General features: G+C 55.2%; 1 protein-coding gene across 1 annotated transcript in view; it reads right to left on the reverse strand.

The window, feature by feature from the left end:
* Positions 1 to 11389, reverse strand: part of SHISA6 (shisa family member 6) — a 143894-nt gene extending 132505 nt beyond the window's left edge. Inside the window, exons 1-2 of the mRNA XM_054278700.1 lie at positions 10716 to 11389; positions 47 to 207 (exon numbers count right to left, since the gene is read on the reverse strand). Of these exons, the coding sequence (XP_054134675.1) occupies positions 47 to 207; positions 10716 to 11389 (835 nt within the window). The remainder of the gene's footprint in view (positions 1 to 46; positions 208 to 10715) is intronic.
* Between the last annotated feature and the right edge of the window lie 7713 nt (positions 11390 to 19102).

A 19102-nucleotide genomic window follows, 5' to 3' on the forward strand; every position in this document is an offset into this window, starting at 1 on the left:
GCAAAGAGGATTTTTCAGGAAATGTGACAGAGGCAGCAGCACTTACCTGGGTTGCTCTTGCAGGTGCGTACTGGTGTGTACTGGTTTTTGGAGGAGGTCCTGACTGGGGTGTTCTCTTTGGGGGAGGTATCTATGGCCGAGATTGTCTCTCTTTCACAGTGTCCGATTGGGATTGGTCCCTGCTGCCTTAGGATGTCGGCCAGAGCCCTGGGGAGACAGGGAAAAAAAAAGGGAAAAAATGAAAAAAAATGTATTTTAACCCAGCCAGAATTCAGTATTTCAGAATAGACTAGAATAGAATTCAGTGTTTGTACTTGTGAACCCAAAGCAGCTGGGTTCATACCATAAACAGAGGGAAAAATGCAACAATAGCAGTAATAATAAAACATAAAAATATGGCCTAAAAGCTCTGTTTCTTTCTCTGTATCTGCTGCAAGGATTTCCAGGCTTGCCTGGCCATTGTTTGGTATCTCATCTGCTCTCTCTAATTCACTCCAGCCCTGGGTTATGGTGCCTCTCCATCATCACAAACTGCTCCTGGCACACAGAGCCTCCATCAGGAGCCCTGCTGGCCCCAGCCCTGGCACCTCCTCAAAGTGACACCAAAACCCCCCTGCCCAAGCCAAACTCCCTCAAAACTGACCGAGATCAGGATCCCCACACCCTGGAATCCCTGCTCAAACAAAGCCCAAACCCAGCAGTGCTGGCCGTGGTTTTTAAAGGAGAACCACGAGGCAGAAAAATGGAATAACCAACTTGCAGGGCTTGATGTCAGCACAGCTCTGAGCCTACCTTGGGCTCTGTGCTCAGCAGGGATTGCTTGCGTGGCTGAGTTCTCCCTGCCATTCCCAGGGAAAAGCAATGGCACCCAGTTCACTGCAAAGCCAGTATCCAATGGCTTCCCCTTGCATACTCCAAGGTTTTATTATATTATTATATGATATATGATATATGATATATTTTATTTTTTATATATACATGTATATATAATATAATACGTGATATCTATTTTATTATATATTATATATATATTATTTATTATGTATTCTATCTGTGAAATGCAATGTCACCCAGTTCAGCTGCAGCCAATGGCTTCCCCTTGGATACTCCAAGGATTTTTTCCCCTCTGTGAAAAGCAACGTCACCCAGTTTGTTTGGGGGTGGTTGTGGAGTGATGATGACAGTTGGTTATTGTTTTTGATACTAAGAAATAGGAGAATTGCAGAACTTCATTCCAGGGGTTCCAAGGGAGGGACTCAGAGAAGGCAGGGTGGGCTGGGGAACACAGGAGGAGCTGGGAGACACAAAGGGGAGCTGGGCACACAGAGTGGGCACACAGGGCAAGCTGGAGGAGCTGGGGCAGTGGAAATGGGACAGAACAAAGCAGCAAGCCCAGCTGGGATGGAGCTGGTTCATTCTGTACCAATTCCATCACCGTGCTGTGTTTATTTCCATAAAGCCCTGGGGAGGTGGAAGGTCAGTCCCACCTCAAAGAGGCAGATTTGTTGGTGACAGTGCCCTGGCTCCAGCTGGCTCAGTGCCCATGCACAGCTCCAGGAGAACAGACTCACTGCAATATTTGTGTGCCACGTGTGCAGCCATTTGGGCACAATTAGTGCCACTGATGTCAGCAGCCCCCTAATCACCTGCACAAGGATATGAGACACTCCAGGAACCTTCCTGTGACGCCACATCTCTTATCTGAGGAGCACAAAGCTCCCTGGCTGGAGCGTGGCACTGATAAGGGTTTGTGACACCTTTCCCTCACGTCATGGCCATGCCAGCACTGGGGCTCTGTGCCACCCTCACCCAGAGCAGCCAGGGGCAGCTGGGGGCTGCTGCACTGCCCTGGGGAGGGAAATCTATGGATGGATGTCACAGACATCTTTTATGGAAAATCCTTTCCTTAGGATTTTTCCTCCTGAGAAGCTGAGAGGCCGCAGGAACAACATGTAAACAACGATTAACTGCTGCTGTGGAATGCAACAGGTGCATCTGTGATTGGTCTCATGTGGTTGTTTCTAATTAATGGCCAATCACAGTCCAGCTCTCCAGACTGTTTCAGTCAGTCACAAGCCTTTGTTATCATTCTTTCTGTTTCTATTCTTAGCCAGCCTTCTGATGAAATCCTTCCTTCTATTCTTTTAGTATAGTTTTAATATAATATACATAATAAAATAATAAATCAGCCTTCTGAAACATGGAGTCAGATCCTCGTCTCTTCCCTCATCTCAGATCCCTGTGAACACCATTACAGAGGGACAGCCCTGGTCAGGTCCTGCTCCCTGGACGGCTCTGGCGGCACTCTGCACAAATTTGGGAAAAACCCCAGCGGGATGAACACCTAGGTTCATCAATTTTCAGAAAGAAAAATCAGAAGGATTTGGTGTAAATCCAAAGGAATCGAGGGGTGGATGGAAGCAGTGGGGCAGCAAGGCTGGCCATCAGCTGGGGCTGGTGCTGGAAGGGGAAGTGACAGACTTTGATCCCAAAATGTGGCTTTGTACTCAGGGAGAAGGTGAAGCTGGGAGGAACCAGCTCAGTGCAGCTCACCCTGCCCCTCTAACCCAGCCCAGAGCCTCAGTCTGCTCCCTCAATGTCCTGCTGTCCTCCCCACAGCCTTTTGGGCTGTATTGTCCCACTTTCCCCATACCCACAGATTGCCAGCACCAATTAACAGTGTGAGTGTTAACTGGGGAGTGTTCAGGGTGTCCCCTCTGCTGTCACCAGGGCAGCTCTGGTGGCAGCTCCAGCAGGCTGGGAGGGAAATGAGAGAAATGAGGTTGGGCTGAGGGGTCTGGGGGTGCTGGATGGGAAGAGCTGCCTGTTCCCAGCAGGGCAGGGGCTGCACCTCAAAACTTCACTGATTCACCTTCTGAAAATCCCCTCTCTGCAGACCTGAATTCTGCCAGAAAACAGAATTTCCTGCTCCAGGTCCCTGTGAGTTTGGGGAGGAGTGGAATAAGAGTGACCAAACGGGTCTGGCAGAGCAGTGAAGGGAGCAGTGCCTGGCTGAGCTGCAGCTGCTAAAAGCAGAGCAGGGATGGAGCTGGTGGCAGAACTCCAATCACTCAGCACAGCCAGGATTTCACTACAAAAACAGCCAGGTTAAAGACTCCCCTATGCTCTGTTAGTAACTGGGAGAGAAAGAGGCAGTTATTGCAGGAGATTTATCCAGCCTGGAGCCAGCTCACCTGGAAGGGACAGCTCTCTCTGAGGGACAGCTCTTGGGTCACAGCCACTGTCACCGAGAGCAGCTGTGCATTATTCATGGCCTGGCTGCTGTCCCCGCACCTGCTCCGTGCCCTGGGCAGCTCCAGATGTTGAGCACACCTGGGGCTGGCCTCTCCTGGGGCATTCCCACATTCCAGACCCTTCTAACTGGGTCCTGCATGCCCAGGGATTGACACTCCTGGGGCATTCCCACATTCCTGGGACATTCCCACATTCCAGGTGCTGCCAACCTGGGTCCTGCATGCCCAGGGATTGACACTCCTGGGGCATTCCCACATTCCTGGGACATTCCCACACTCCAGGGGCTGCCAGCTGAGTCCTGTGTGCCCAGGGATGGACACTCCAGTGACATTCCCACATTCCTCAGACATTCCCACACTCCAGGGGCTGCCAGCTGAGTCCTGTGTGCCCAGGAAACACAGAAAAAAATCAGATGTCTCCTGAGAACTCTTAATGCCCAACACAACTTGGGAAGCTCCTGGAATTTAATCCAGCTCCAAAGACACCTCACACACATGGCACCAATGCCCAAAGTGGATAAACTCTGGCTGTTGCTGTGGTGTGGGCAAGGCATTGCCAGCAGTGACTGAGCCCAGAATGGGTGACACCAAATGGGTGACACCAAATGGGTGACACCAGTTCCTCTGAACACAGCGGGCCCAAAGAGAACAAAACCATCACATAAAGATTTGGTAATTAAAAGCTTAAAATGAACCTTTCCAAGGGGTGTTCCTCTGCAGAGAGATGTCACCCTGAGTGTCCTCAGCAAGGCAGGACATGGCCAGGCTGCTGGCCACAGTGAGTCAGGAGAGGATTGGTACCCCCAGGTGCTCGAGGCTGGGGCTGGCTGCAGGGGGAGCAGCCCCTGGGACCCCCAGCTCCCACCTGCACGCACCCTGCTCTTCTCAGAACAACGGGGAGGCTCCCTGCAAGGAGATGAACCCAGGAGAGGCACCAGGGGAGAGCAGGGAGCTGTGCAGGACTGGGACAGAGCACAGAAAGGAGAGGAAATATAATCAGAAGGATTTGCAGGGTGTGCAAGGCTGTGGGGATGATGCTGTGCTGGCCCAGCTCTGTCCTGCTCTGCTTGTGCTGGGCATCCCCAGGCACAAACACAGAGACAGCACCCAGGGTTCACACAGTGCACCTGGGGAAGGGTCGAGCACAGGGGCTCTGGGTTCACAGCAAATCCTCTGCTCTGGGCACAGCTCAGGGGCTTTGAACTCGCTGAGAAAGCTCAGCTTGCTCTGACGAGCCCTCACAACAAAAGAGGTTGTGGTGAGAGCACAGCCCAGCCCAGCATTTATTGTGGCAGAATTCTGTGTTAATTCACCTGGGGAAGGAGATATCTGAGCCCTCCAAGCACACAGATCTGAGGAGGCACAGCACAGCATTTATTGTGGAAGAATTCTGTGTGTATCCACCTGAGGAAGGAGATATCTGAGCCCTTCAAGCAGGGCAGGGCACACAGATCTGAGCCCAGCATTTATTATGGAAGAATTCTGTGTTTATCCACCTGGGGAAGGAGATATCTGAGCCCTCCAAGCAGGGCACACACAGATCTGAGGAGGCACAGCCAGCCCATGTGAGTGGGGGCAAAGGCAAGCAGCACATGCCCTGATCTCATCTGCCCCAGAAAGTTCAGATCTTGTGTGAAACAGAAATTTCAAAAGGCATCTGATCTCCAAAGGCGCAGAGATCAACTGCTACTTAAGGATATAAGAGATTACAAAACTGAAAGGAATGGAGGTTCAGAGCTACACTGGATTCCCTCGACACCTCATGATGGAGTTGGACTAACAGAAAAAGTTAATTAGCAAGCAGGAAAATGCCAAATAAATGGGAATTAGAGACACTGAGCTGATTTGGTGGAGGCAGCACGGTTCCTGAGCCGGGCCTCTCATAATGGGAGAAGTTCAAAGGGAAAGGAGAAGCCCAGAAGCATCAGAGGGTGTCAGTGGCCAGGCAGCCTCTGCGCTCCCACAGAGTCAATCTCTTCATAAAATAGACTCAGAGAGGAAAACACAGCAGAAAAACCCCAATTATCAAACTGCAAACCACAACTAGAGCTCCAGACTGGAGCTTTCCCAGCGCATGGAAGTGAAACAAAAGGAAAAATGTTTTGTACAGGTACAGGCACCCAGACACACACCTGGCCTGGGTTTGGGTCTGCAGCTGGACCATTCACCCTGCAAAGGGACAGGATCCAGATGTTCTCCCTGCTCAGGGGTAACCCCAAACCCAGCCAGGTGCAGGGCTGGTGAGAAACAGAACCAGTCCTGAGGAACTTGTCTGAGGTCACCAGTGAAGGTGTCCCTGCCCATGGCAGGGGGTGGAATGAGAGGATCTTTAAGGTTCCTTCCAACTCCGTCCATTCTGTGATTCTGGGATTTTATGGCTGCACCTTTTTTGGTTTTTCTTAGCTCAGTCTGACCTGTATTCTGTGCCTGTGAGAGGGACAGGGCACTTCAGAGGAGAGCCTCAGAAACCATCAGGATTAAACAACTCAAAGCAGGGCAAAGAGCAGCTGAAAGGCACCCGAGTGAGTCCGAGCAGAGTGAAAAAAGGCAGAGCATAAAAACACATCAGTGGAAAGAGACTGGAAGCAGGAACAGCATCCAAGAAAGAAAAGCTCCTGCAGAGTCCCTGTGGCCAGGAGTGTTCACAGCACTCCCTCCCTGCCCTGGGGACCGTGGGGTTTGATCCTTTGGCTCCAGCAGCAGAGAGCAGAGCTGAAGGAGCTGCCTGTGATCCCTGCCTCAAACAGCAGGGCTGGAGAGAGGCACTGCTCATAACCTTCACAGCTGAAAGCAGCTCCCTCCAGCAGCCCCTCAGCAAGCACAGGGCCCTGGGCTGTGGGGGTGCAGCCTGAGGAACACAAACCCTGATGCATTTCAAGCTGTGTTGCTCACACAGAGCAGCAGCTCCTTGGATCTGGGAGCAGACACATCCATTGCCTCTGTTGGAATTCAGAGCCACGGAGCAGGAACAAGCAGGAGTGGATCAATTAAACTCAGGTCTCTACATGGGCAAAGGATGTTCATCTCTAAAAGCTGGCAGTTATCACTCCCAGAGCAGGAGATGCAGGGGCTGAAGGGAAGAGCAGCACAGAGCTCTTCCCTCTTTGCAGCAGCACAGATGCTGTGGGAGGAGGGAGAAGTGAAGCACAGACCAGAGCCTGTTCCCCTTCTCCCTTTCCCCTCAGACACTCCATGCCAGGCCAGATAAGGCCTTTCAGCAGCACACAGAGCTGGTTTGCTGGGAAAAATCCCTCTGCAGCTTCCCAGGAGAGCAGCTGGGCTCCCACCAGTGCCTCAGGGCCAGCTCTGCCCCCGTGTCCCTCTGGCCCCAGCTGACCAGTGGGATGCACTGGGGATATTTCAGTTCCAAGCTGTGCATCCCCAGCTCAGTGGCTGCTGCTGGGGCTAAGCAGGGGTCGTGGAGCAGGGCTACAGCTGTGAATTATCTGTGTTCTGTAGCGTGGGGATGCAGGGTCACGGCCACGGAGTGAGAACATTCTGTGTCACCCCTTTGTGCTGCACAAAAACTCACCCAGCTTTGGAAGAACCAGCTGATATTCCCTGCTCAGAGATTCCCTAACTCAGCCCCAGACTGAAAGCAAAACAAATACCTCTTAAATTTCACTCAAGAAATGCTCAAGAGAAGAAAACAACCCTGGCAATGAGACAGAAACAAACCATCCTCACCAATGCATGAAGGAGCATCGGCACACACAATATTACCGGGTGTGATTCTCAAAAACCAGCCCCAGCTTCTACCTGGAGCCCAGTAAAGTTCTGGCAGTGTAACCCCCAAAGCAAGAGGCAGTTCTATACGGCCAGGCTCAAAGATCCTGTCATTGCCAAAAAATAAAAAAAAATCAGTTCCATTGAAAGCATTACAAGCGTTTCTGCACAATAGGAACATTTCAGCTCCTGGTTTTCAAAGCACTTCCACTTAACTGCTGTTAGAAAGGCTGAATCAGTGCTTGTGAGCCCAGAATCACAGCAGTGCCTTGCTTTAAAGGGACGTGGCAGTGCCTGGAAACTGGAGCTGGTTCCAGCTCGGAGCTGCACATGCACAACCAGCCCTTCACTGACAGCTCTCCTGGCGATCTGCAAACCCTCCTTCCACCAAAAGACATTGTAGGAGCCCTGCCTCCCTCTAAATGCTCCCTCTAAGTGAGCTCATGAGGATTTTCTGTGAAAGCTGGATGAGAAATGGGCAGAGGGATGACATCCACACACGGCACTGCTCTGTGAGCATTTGCAAGGAAATAAAATTTCCAGTGTGATCCTGCTGGTGGGGAGGTGCAGGGAAGTTCTCATTGATCTTCCCTGCCTGTGGGATACGAGCCCAAGAGGCTTTTTGCAGCCCCTGTAGCAAGTTGTGCTCGTGCTGCTGCTCTGCTCCTCCCAGAGGACGCACTCTGAGGCTTGATGCACTCGCCACCACTACAGAGAATCATCCTGGATGTCACACTTCACTCCAGCCGACACGACCTCAAACAGACAGAAATATCTGACCCCAACCTGCTTTCCTCCTTCCCTGTTCCTCCCCAGCAGCTGTCAGAGACAAAGAAAAACCAGTCCTCTCCTGGTATTTGCATTCTGCTTGGAGCGCCCAGAGCATTCAGCCCGGTGCAGGAGATGCACTTCAAAATATTTAAACGCTTGTGTGATGTTGATCAAGTTCAGGTAACACAGCTCTGAAAGGTATAATCTTTTACCAGCTACCATATTATAGAAGTCAATCAACTCCTTAAAATGCTCTGGAAGTCAAGCTTCCCGAGCACTCAATCTGCCATTCATACTTCTACACACAGGTGAATCATTTCAGCAGAACTTATCTAAATAAAGCAAAGCAAGCATCAAAGAAATGAAAACATCAGGAAGAATCCAGACAAGTCTGGCAACACTGGCTCTGATTTCCAAGGGTGAAGGATCCAACCCTGCAGCAGGCTGGAGCTGGAGCAGAAGTAACATATGGACATCCAACCCAGATTTCCAAATTTAGTGTGAAGATAAGGCCCAGGCAAAGTTGCCTCGAAGCCAGAAGAGCTGGGCAGCTGGGGAACCATCCCTTCATTAACAAAACATGATTTTCTGGCTAAGCCACTTGCAGGACCCCTGTCTCCACACAGCTGTGTGTAGTTTTTAACACTGTGGAGTTAAATTCTTGCAGGGACCAGGGGCAGGTGGGATTTGGAATGGAATATGTGGGCCAGACCCTCAGCAAATGTGAACCTCACCCTCACAGTGTGTCCTCACTGCAGGGAGGAGTCTAAATAAAAAAAAATCACTCCAAATAAATAAAAATTGCGTCACTCATCTCTTTTTCCTCTTAAAAAACTCATATTTCTCCCCCCAGTCTCTGTTGGTTGCAGCTGAAGTTCAGCCTTTAAAATACAGTCAATGATTTCAGGAGTGCTGATTAAAAATCTTCACTAAAATAATTTTTAGGAGACATTATCTGCTAGAGTTGAGGACTTTCCCCTGATGCCCAGCACTGCTCTTCTACAGAAGCCTCTCACCAGTTTTTATGTTCAGACACAGGCAGCTCTCGCATTCGCGGCACGCAAGCAGCACTCATCATTTGGAGGGACTTTTTCATCATAAAATAAATATGAACTGAGAGAGAACACGCATTTGTCCAGGAGGAGGATTGCTACGGCCGCCCGAGCTTTTGCTGTGCAGCAGGATTTGGTGTGCCACAGAGAGCTCCTGCCCTGACAGCAACGAGGGGCAGCGAGCCCGCAGGGACGGGCAGGGATGGGCTGAGACCGAGAGATCAGAGGGATCTAAGAGGGACCGAGTGGAACAGGGAAAGGACAGAGCTCTGCCACCACCAGAGTGTCCCCACACAGCCCCAGCGGCCCCGCGGGGAAGGCACCACCAGGGGTTCTGATCCATCCCCTCTGCACATCCCAAACTTCCCCCGGGGGTTCTGATCCATCCCCATCCCCTCTGCACATCCCAAACTTCCCCTTGGCCGGGCAGGATGGGACAGGGCAGGACAGGACAGCACCCGCGGGGTCTGAGCGGGGTCTGTTGTTCTGGGGGAGCTCTGGGGAGGCTTGGAGGGATGATGGGGGTGTCTGGGGGCTGCTGAGGATCCCCGGGTGCAGAGAGGGAGTGCCAGGGGCAGGAGGGGAGTGCCAGGGGCTGGAGGGATGTGCCGGGGTCCCGGGAGAAGGAGGTGCATGCCTGGGGGGCAAGAGGGCTGTGGGGGGATCACGGGGAAAGGAGGAGGGGTGCAGGGTGCAAGGGAGCCAAGCCGGGATGCTGGGGACACTCCGGGGGGCAGGAGGGGGGTATCGGGGTGCCGGAGAACAGGAGGGGTCTCCGAGGGGTAAAAGGGGGTGCCGGGGTGGAGAGGGAGGCTCTGGGGGGCAGGAGAAGGGTGCCGGGATGCCGAGGGGCCAGGGCAACGTAGAGGAGGGTGCCGGGGGCAGGAGGGGAATGCCGGGGGAAGAAGGGGGTGCCGGGGGAAGGAGGGGAATGCCGGGGTGCCGGGGACGGCTACACGTGGAGCTCCGGGACGGACTCTGGGCAGAGCGGGGCAGAGCGGAGCTGTCCGGGAACAGCCCGGGAACAATCCGGGAACAATCCGGCAATTAATTAACCGGGAGCTGTCCCGGAGCTGTCCGGGAATTATTCGGAGCTGTCCCGGAGCTGTCCGTGAATTATCCGGGGCTCTCCCGGAGCTGTCCGGGAATTAACCCGGAGCTGTCCCGGAGCTGTCCGGGAATTAACCCGGAGCTGTCCCGGAGCTGTCCGCGGCGCCGGTGCTGAAGGCGCGGCAGGAAAGCGCAAACGCGGCCGCGGCAGAAGAGCCACGGAGCACCAGGACGGGCCCCGGGATGGGCAGGGGGATGGACAGAAGGGTGCGGGTGGCCCTGGTCGGACCGTGGGGAGGAGGAACTCCTGGGCAGAGGATGGAAAGGGAAAATCGTTCGGTGGATGGTGCAAAGAGGGAAGACTTACACAGCCCTCGCAAAGGGGGAAACCCTTGGATAAATGACTCAAGGGGGACCCCTCGAAGAGGCAGCGCAATGGGAAATCGTTTGGCCAGGTGGCACAGGCGTCGGAGAGCCACGGCACTGGGGAAACCCTTGGAAGGGTTGGCAGAGGAAACTCATGGACAGCCAGAGCAAAGCGTAGAGACCGGGATGGGCGCTTAACAGGGACACTCCTCGGGCAGAGAGAGCCCCTGACAGCAGTGTAAAAACTGAGCCCTTGGACAGCAAGTCCAAAGGGGGAATCCCTGGAGGAGCCATGCCACGGGAAACTCTCGGCAGGCTGCACAGCTGGGAACTCAAACAGAGCCCTCAGGTGGGCAGCTCCAGGGTTTCTTGACACCACACTGTCTTCCAGGGTGAGGGGCCACAATTTCTCACTAGAGAAACCCTGAGCAGACTCTGCCAAGGGGGAAGCTCGGTGAGGGGGAGCAGGGGAAGGAGTGAATGCTCATGAATGTACCTGTGAATGTTCATCTCCCGGGGCGGGCGCCGCGCCTTGTCGTAGGCCACCTTGGCAAAGACGCCGGCGATGAGCACGAAGGCGATGGCCCCGCACGAGATGTACACGGTGGCGTTGGTGCTGTCCTTGTCCGGGTCGTACTTGTTGGCGTCCCCGTCGCCGCCGTCGCCGCCGTCGGCGGGCAGGGCGCCGCTGGCCGTGGTGGGGTGGGCCCACTCGGGGCTCTTGTAGTTGCGGCACAGGCTCTGGTTGAGCTTCTCGGCGCGCTTGTTGCAGCAGAAGCGGTAGAAGCAGGTGCCGCAGCAGTAGCGGAAGCCCGTCAGGCTGTTGTTGCACTCGAACTCCTTGTCCCACTGCCCGCTCACGTCGTAGTACCCCCAGCACGTCTCGTGGGCCGGGGCCGAGCCCCCGCCTCCGGGGGCCGCCTTGCCGCCCCCCGCGCCCTTGCCGCGCCCGGGCAGCGCCGTGGGGGCGGCGGCGCCCGGGCCCGCCAGCGTCTGGTTCAGGAGCTCCCTGCCCGGCTTGGGGGTCCGCCGTGCCGCCGCCGCCCCCTGGGTCCGGTTGCCCTTGGCGCGGGGGGGCCCGGCCGCCTGCGCGGGCAGCGGCAGCAGCAGGGCCAGGAGCTGCAGGGAGAGCAGGAGCAGCGGCAGCAGCAGCAGGTGCCGCGGCCCCATGGCGAGGGGCGAGGCGCGGGGGGCTCGGGGGGCGGGCGGGCGGGGGGCTCAGCGGCGCTGCCCCATGGAGCGGGGCGGGCGCGGCCGGGGGTCCCGCTCTCGTCTCCTCCTCAGCGGCGGCCGCCCGGCGCCGGGCGCTTCACGCTCATGCCGGCGGGCGGCGGAGCCCGGCGGAGCGCGGCTGGAGGCGGCGGGGTCCCGGCGCTGCTCCGGAGAGGGGCTGCGAGAGACGGGGAGAGGGTGAGAGCCCGCCGCGCCCCGGGCAGCCCGGCCCGCCCCCGCCCGCCCGCCCCGTGCCCACGGCCTTACCATGCCGGAGCGAGCGGGACTGCAGCGGGGCCGCGGGGCTGCCCGCGCTCCCAGCCCAGCCGGGGGCGGAGCGGAGCCGAGCCGAGCCGAGCCGGGAGCCGGGGAAGGACCGCCCACCGCTGTCGGGCCGCTCCTGACATCACCGGGACCGCGCCGCGCTCCGCCGGCACCCCGGCACCGCTCCGCCCTCACGGGCAGCGCCCGAGAGAGGGGGATCCGCAGGGAGACGGGATGGGAGAGGGGACGGGGTACGGGTAGGGGTGTGAGAGCTGGTGCGTGTCCCCCGGGATGTGCTCCTGGTGAGGATGTGGTGAGTGCCACTGGACCTGTCCACCGGGACCTGGTCCTGGCAGGGATGTGGTGAGTGGCCACTCTAGCTGTACCCGGGGATGTAGTCCTGGCAGTGATGTGGTCCCTAAAGGTGTGTAAGGGGTGTGGACCCCCTAGCTGTCCCCAGGGGTGTGATCCTGGCAGGGATGGTGAGTGACACTGTAGCTGTCCCCGGGGACATGGTTCTGGCTGGAATGTGGTCCCTGTAGGTGTGTGTGACCCTGTCCCTGTCCCAGGGCAGTGCCCACAGCACATCTTGTGTGCTGGGCACACCTTGTCCCCAGGGTTGCCCAGCCGTGCTGCCCCCAGGCCATGCTGTCCCCTCTGCCCTGCCAGCCCTGCACGGGACAAGCCTCTCCCAGGCTTCCCAGGACTGCTGCTCCAGCCTGGGGCTGTTGGCACCTCCCTGAGCCCAGCCGAGTGCCAGCTCCCTCTCCCTGTGCCAGCTCTTGTTCCCTGATGTGCTTGGCATGGAGAGAGAGCAGCACCCCCACCCCAGCCCGACACACTCCCCACTCCTTCCAGCTGTTCCCAATACACTCCCCACTCTTTCCAGCTGTTCCTGCTCCAGGAGAGCTCTGGGGTGCTGCAGGGGAGGGCTGGAACTGCCCTGGGCTGCCCAGTGACCCTGGCATGGCCACCACAGGTTTGTTCTGAGCCAGATCCCTTCAGGCACAGCAGCTCTCACTGCTGTGAGCCACCGAGGCAGGATTCCCTCAAAGCCCTGGTGCTTCCTCCGTGTCCCACTGGAAACCCACTGAAGCCTCCACACACGTTTCCTGAAGGAGCCGAGGTGCTGCCAGCTGTAAGGACACACAGAGGACAGCGAGGGATCCCAGCAAGGAGCAGCACACGGAGGTGGGAGCTGAGGGGGTCCCTGCAGCTGCAGACAGGCAGTTTTCAGGAAAGCAGTGTAGGAGGAAGGGAGAACCACCCCTAAAATTCCCTTCTTGCAGCCTGTGGGAATCATCTCCTCAATCTACCAAGATGTGAGTGCCCACAGCCCATTTGATAACTCCCCTTAGGAGAGCTCACAGACTGAGGCAGGCAAAGAAAGCTTTGGCTGTGCCATCTAAAGCTGCTCTGGTGCTGGGGAGCACTTGGAGAAATTGAAAATCCCTTCAATCTTCACAGAAAGAAGGGTTGCTACCCTTCCATGGCTGCTGAGAGCTGCAGATAAGGGAGGTGCCCAGGTGAATCCACACCATGGGCAGTGGCAAAGGGAGGCAGCCTGAGGCCACTCAGGGTGAATCTGAGCTGCTTTAATTAATTTCTGCACCCCTCTGAACCCCAATACCCTGAGCCCAGCTCCTCTGGGGATAATTCCCCTGGTATGAGTGGCTGCCAAACCCTGACACCAAAGGCTGCAAAGCAGATTTGACTGATGCAAGGAGGCCATCTCCAAACTGTGGGCCTTCCACGTGTCCTCATCAAATTCACCACAGAAACATCCTCTGTCAGCCCTGGGTTGCCTTGAAACTCTGTCTGTGCTTCTGCAAGGCTTTTGCAGAGTGTGGGAGGCACCCAGATGGAGCAGGGCAGGTCCTTCCCCCACCTGTGACCCCTGCACACAGGAATGGGGGCTCTGCAGTGGCTCTGCTCAGGAGAGAGAGCTGCCACTCAAAAACCCAGCATCCTCTCCCAGCTGGACAAGGCATCCTGCTGCAGGCAACCCTTGGGGGAAAGATCCAATGGTTTGAGACAGAAACACCTGGCAGAGCTCTGTCCTTACACCGAACATTACAAGGGCACAGAAGGTGCCTGGTGAAATGCTGAGGGTCAGGTTTTCTGCTCCACAGGATATCTGGGGGCCGAGATTGGCTTTTCCTCCGTGCCTAAACCAGCTGAGCCTTGGTGGTGCTCCTCTGGTGCCACCACAGCTTTATCACACCGAGGGGACGATGAAACCCCACCCAGATGCCTCTGCCTCCTCCTGCTGCTCAATTTATCGCAGAACAAGCTGAAGAAGGACAGAGCTTCCCGGGATGCCCGGTATAATCCCACTGCCTTGCCTGGGGCCAAAATACCGGAGAGAAGAAGCTGAAGCAAATGTGGAAAGAAGGAAAGAGTCCCTAAGGAGCCACGCTGGATTTCTGGGACTTTCCTGGGGTTTGGAGCCGCGTTTCTGGCGGCGGGAGGGAAGGACAGAGCTGAGATGCTTGTGGGGGAAATGCCTGAGCTGCACTCCCCCCCGGCTGTGTGACAGCGGCTCTGTGACAGCTCCATCCCCACCTGCAGTCACTCCAAAACCTCCAGCTCTTTCTCTTTCATCTCCCGTCCCATCCTCCCCGGGTTGTTTTTGGCAGCCTGACTGTTCCAGAGCTGTTTTCGTGTTTATCTCCTGTGCCGGGTGCTTTCATCTCCGAGCCGGAGCAGCCGCGGCTGCAGGCAGGGAAGGGAAGTGCAGCTCCACAAAGTCCCGAAATCCGATTCCAAGCCAGCATCCCTCCCTCAGCCCCCTGCCCTGCCCCTATCGGCCTCGGGTGACTTTGAGAGGAGTTTCTGATGACTCTGATGTGCTCAAAAGCTGATTCCTGCTCTCCAGGGGATTCGGTTGTGACCCCGAATCTTCATTAAAATGAGCCCAGCACTCCGGACCTAATTTTTCTTCTAAAATTAATGTAGCTACAAAAAGCTCCTGATAGGAGTTTGGTGGGTTATTTCTGTGGAGCTGGATTCCTTCTTGTCCGAATAGGGATGGGTGGATCCCGGGTTTGTTGCAGGCTGGAGGAGGCTTGTTCCAGGTGCCAAGCAGGAAAATGCCAGGGGGACCAAGCAGGCACAGGGGTGGCAGAGCCTCACACAGGCTGGGCCAGATGTGCTCACCCCCTCCTGCAGCTCCTGGGCAGCTGCCTCAAAGGACAGGACAAGAAACCCAAGCAAAACAGGGACATCTCACCAGCTTTTCATGGTTGGTTTGTTCCCTGCTGCCCGAGTGGATCCTGTGATTTGTGTGGTTTTGCACAACTGGAGGAGCTGGGATTCTCCTTCCCCATGGGACCCCCTCGTTTCTCTCTCCCTGTTCCCATTGCTCAGCCCAGTGCAGTGGCTGTCCCAGCTCTGTCCTGCACCTGTCCCTGTCCCCGGCTCCTGTTCTGCCTCACCCAGGGGCAGGAGGCTGCCAGGCTGTGCCCACCTGGGCAGGAAAGGTGCCACCAGCCCACCTGGGAGAGGTGCAGGGACTTCTCTGAGGTGTCCCCAGTGTTGGGGAGAGACATGGCAGCAATGCACTCCCTCCAAATGGGGCCATCTGCAAGCAGAAGACAAAGAAACTTCTACAGCAAATGAGAAATTCCTCATTGTTTATCCAGCTCTGCTCATGGAGAAGCCTTTAGAAAGTGCTTTTACCACTGCAATTCTGCAAAACCCCAAATTTTCCTAATACCCAACCTAAACTTCCCCTTTTTTGGTTTGAAGCCATTCCCCCTTGTCCTGTGAGTCCAGCCTTATAAATCACCTCTCCATTTTTCCTGCAGGCTCCTTCCTGATATTAACAGAAAATGCAGAACAAGGGTAACCTTCCAAACATTCTCTACAAACTGTGGCACCCCTGGGGATGCAGGGAGAAAGAGGGGGTTGGAGAGACCTCAGGATTGGAGAGACCTTTCTCTTTCACTGTTTTCCTGTGTGATGGCTCCTCCAGCCCTGCCAGTCTGGCAAAGATCCTTTGATCTGCTTTGCTTCCTCCTTTGCCACTTCAAGTTTGGGGCTTCTCCAGGGTTCCTCAGCAGCACACACCTGAGGAGACACCTGGCTGTGCCCAGCTGGGCTGTCAGGGGTTAATTTCCCTTACCTGGCTGCTTTTGCACAGAAGGGAGAGCAGAGGGAGCTTTTCTTTTCCATGTCATTAGAGTCCCTGCTGTCACTTCCATCAGCAGCATGGCACAGCCTGTCCCTGCCACCAGGGCAGGCTCCTCTCCCAGCTCCATCAGTGCCCCACAGAGCTGCTTTTCCTGGCATCTGGCATGGCCAGCAGCCATTCATCCATGCATCCATGCATCCATGCATCCATCCATGCATGCATGCATGCATCCATCCATCCATCATCCATCTATCCATCCATCCATCCATCATCCATCCATCATCCATCCATCCATCCATCATCCATCCATCCATCCATCCATCCATCCATCCATCCACCCATCCATCCATCCGATTGCCGTGGGGATGCCCAAGGTGGGATTGTTGGGGGTCTGGGCAGGGCCAGGGGTTGGACCCATGGTCCTGGTGGTGCTCTCCCAGCTCAGGACACTGCTGGGTTCCAAGCACAGGGCTCACACCATAGTCTGATAAAGACACAGGAGTTTTCCAGGAGTTTTCCTGCCAGGTGCCAGCCCCTCCCTCAGCCCCCATGCCAGGCAGGCAGATTTGGCCAGAAAGCAAATGAGTCCCTCAAGCATGACAGGGATTTCACAGAGTGGCACATCCACTCCCAGGCTCCCTGAGTCCCTCTGTTTCCCTTTACAGGTGAATTTTAAACCTTTTCTAAAGCCCCAGGGATGAGCCAGCTCTTCCCAGCAGCTCACGGGCCAGGTGAATGACTGGAAAATCGGAGGATTCAGAATCCTTTGAATAGAGCTGAGAGCTCTCTGAAATCAGGATATTTTACAAGGCTGAGAGGGAGACCAAAGAAAGCAGAACCCCAGGCTTGCACAATTGAGAGAAGAGTGTGGGATGGAGCACAGTGTGCACGGCAGGCCAGGGCAGTCCCTGCCAGGGGCAGGAACAATCACAGATCCCGAGCAGGGGGCAGTGGGAGGAACAGCTCTGGGGCTGAGGCAGGCTCTGCTCAGGCAGGGTGCCCCTGCCTTAATGGGAATTATTTTCCTTTGGGCTTTGTACTGCTGCCAATTCACTCCTCTGAGCAGACAAAGGAGCCCTTCAGGAGCCCAATTGCTGCTGCCTGCAGCCAGCACAGCGGCCCAGGAGAGGAGGAAGGAGCATCCTAGAGGGGCAAGGAGCAGGTTCTGCCAGGGCTCCTGGCCCTGTGCACTCCAAACTGGTTCAGAAAATGGGGAAATTACAGGAGAAATTATCATAATTTATCAAAAAACCATGGGATGCTTTGGGTTGGAAGGGGCATTAAAACACATCCCGTGAGCAGCTCACAGTGGGTAAAGGGGGCACACCAAGTGACACCAATACCCAACCAATATTTCCTCTTCTTTGGTGCCAAGTGACACCAAGGGACACCCAACTGGCCAAGGAGCAGGTGCTGCCAGGGCTCCTGGCCCTGTGCACTCCAAACTTCTTCAGAAAATGGGGAAATTGCAGCAGAAATTATCATAAATTATCATAAAACCGTGGGACGCTTTGGGTTGGAAGGGACATTAAACCCATCCCATGAGCAGCACACAGTGGGTAAAAGGGGGGACACCAAGTGACACCCCCAAATCCAGAGCTGGAGGCCCAGAACCCCAGTGTGTGAAGGATTTTTCTTTGCAGAGCTGTGTGCAGATGGAATTGCAAGCGCTCCTCTCTCCAGCAGCTCCCTGGGTCCCTCTGCAAGACCTTCCAGAGCATTTCTCCTGTTTCTCCTGGCAGCAGGGAAGGAGGTGCTGGGACCCCAGGCTGCTCTCCCCGTGCCTGGGAAACCATTAGCAAACATGCCTGGCTCTGAGACTTTCCCATCCTGGTTTTATTAATTCTCCCTTTGCAATAATCCTCAATATGCTTCGTTTACATTCAACGAGCAAGAGGGGAGCACTGCCTTAGTTAATTTAACTCCCACAAATTCCCATCTCTGCTGGGGAGAGATTGTGCTTCCTCGCAGATAAAGCAGCTTCTTCATATTTCAAAAGGTTAGAGATTAGATCTGCTTACTGCTACGCTTTTATTAAAATTCCTATTTACATTTTTCCCCCCACGTTGATACAATTACAGAAAAGGCAGAAAGGAAACGTTTGAGCCAGAGCAATCCCGGAGCACTGGAATATCCCTGTGTGTCCATGGGTGTGGCAGGGGAGAGCCCAGGTGGGCAGGAGGAGCAGCTTCTTCTTCCTCTTCCTCTTCTTCTTCTTCTTCCTCTTCTTCTTCTTCTTCTTCTTCTTCTTCTGCTTCTGCTTCTTCTGCTTCTTCTTTTTCTTCTTCTTCCTCTTCTTCTTCTTCTTCTTCCTCTTCCTCTTCTTCTTCCTCTTCTTCTTCTTCTTCTTCTCCTTCTCCTTCTCCTTCTCCTTCTCCTTCTCCTCCTTCTCCTTCTCCTCCTTCTCCTTCTCCTCATCCTCCTCTTCCTCCTCTTCCTCCTGCTCCACGTGCTGAGGGCTCAGAAGTAGCACAAACCCCGACCACAAAACCTGCCTGAATTCCTCAGGCCTGCAGCAAGAGGGAAGTGGAACAAGAAGGCTCCAGGGTGACTTTATTGTGACCTTTCAGGACCTGAAGGGGCCCCAGGAGAGCTGGAGAAGGACTGGGGACAAGGGAGGGAGGGACAGGACACAAGGAATGGCTTCAGAATGACACAGGGCAGGGATGGATGGGATAGTGGGAATTGGGAATTAGGAATTGTGCCCTGAGAAGGTGGAGAGGGGCTGGGATGGAATTCCCAGAGCAGCTGTGGCTGCCCCTGGATCCCAAGGTCAGGTTGGACATCAGAGCTGGGAGCACCTGGGACAGTGGGAGGTGTCCCTGGGATAGTGGGAGGTGTCCCTGACCATGGCAGGGGTGAGGTGAGATGATTGAGGTGAGAGGAGATGAGATGAGATGAGATGAGATGAGATGAGATGAGATGAGATAAGATATGAGGCTCCAGCTGATGTTCTGCTGTCAGTGAGAAGTGAGACACCAGCCCTGACTGTCCAACAGCAGCTCACGTTTCTCCCCACCACCTGTAAACCCCCAGGACCAAGGGAATCCATCAGGAGGATGGAGGGTCCACAGACATTTTCTGAGGTGTGCTGAGGTTTGCTCTGCCATGCAGAGCCACCAGGAAAACAAACCCACCTGAGCGTGGCAGGCTCCAAAAAGGAACATTTATTGAACACTGTGCTGGTGGGGAGCTCATTGCCACAAGAAATATAGACAGGTTTAAAAGGCTGTCAGACAAATCCACCCCAAATAACCCCAAGGCTCTCAGGC

This window comes from Melozone crissalis, unplaced genomic scaffold, assembly GCF_028551555.1.
Source record: "Melozone crissalis strain CALT ecotype California unplaced genomic scaffold, PUWL_Pcris_2 ptg000026l_1, whole genome shotgun sequence".
Taxonomy (NCBI): domain Eukaryota; kingdom Metazoa; phylum Chordata; class Aves; order Passeriformes; family Passerellidae; genus Melozone; species Melozone crissalis.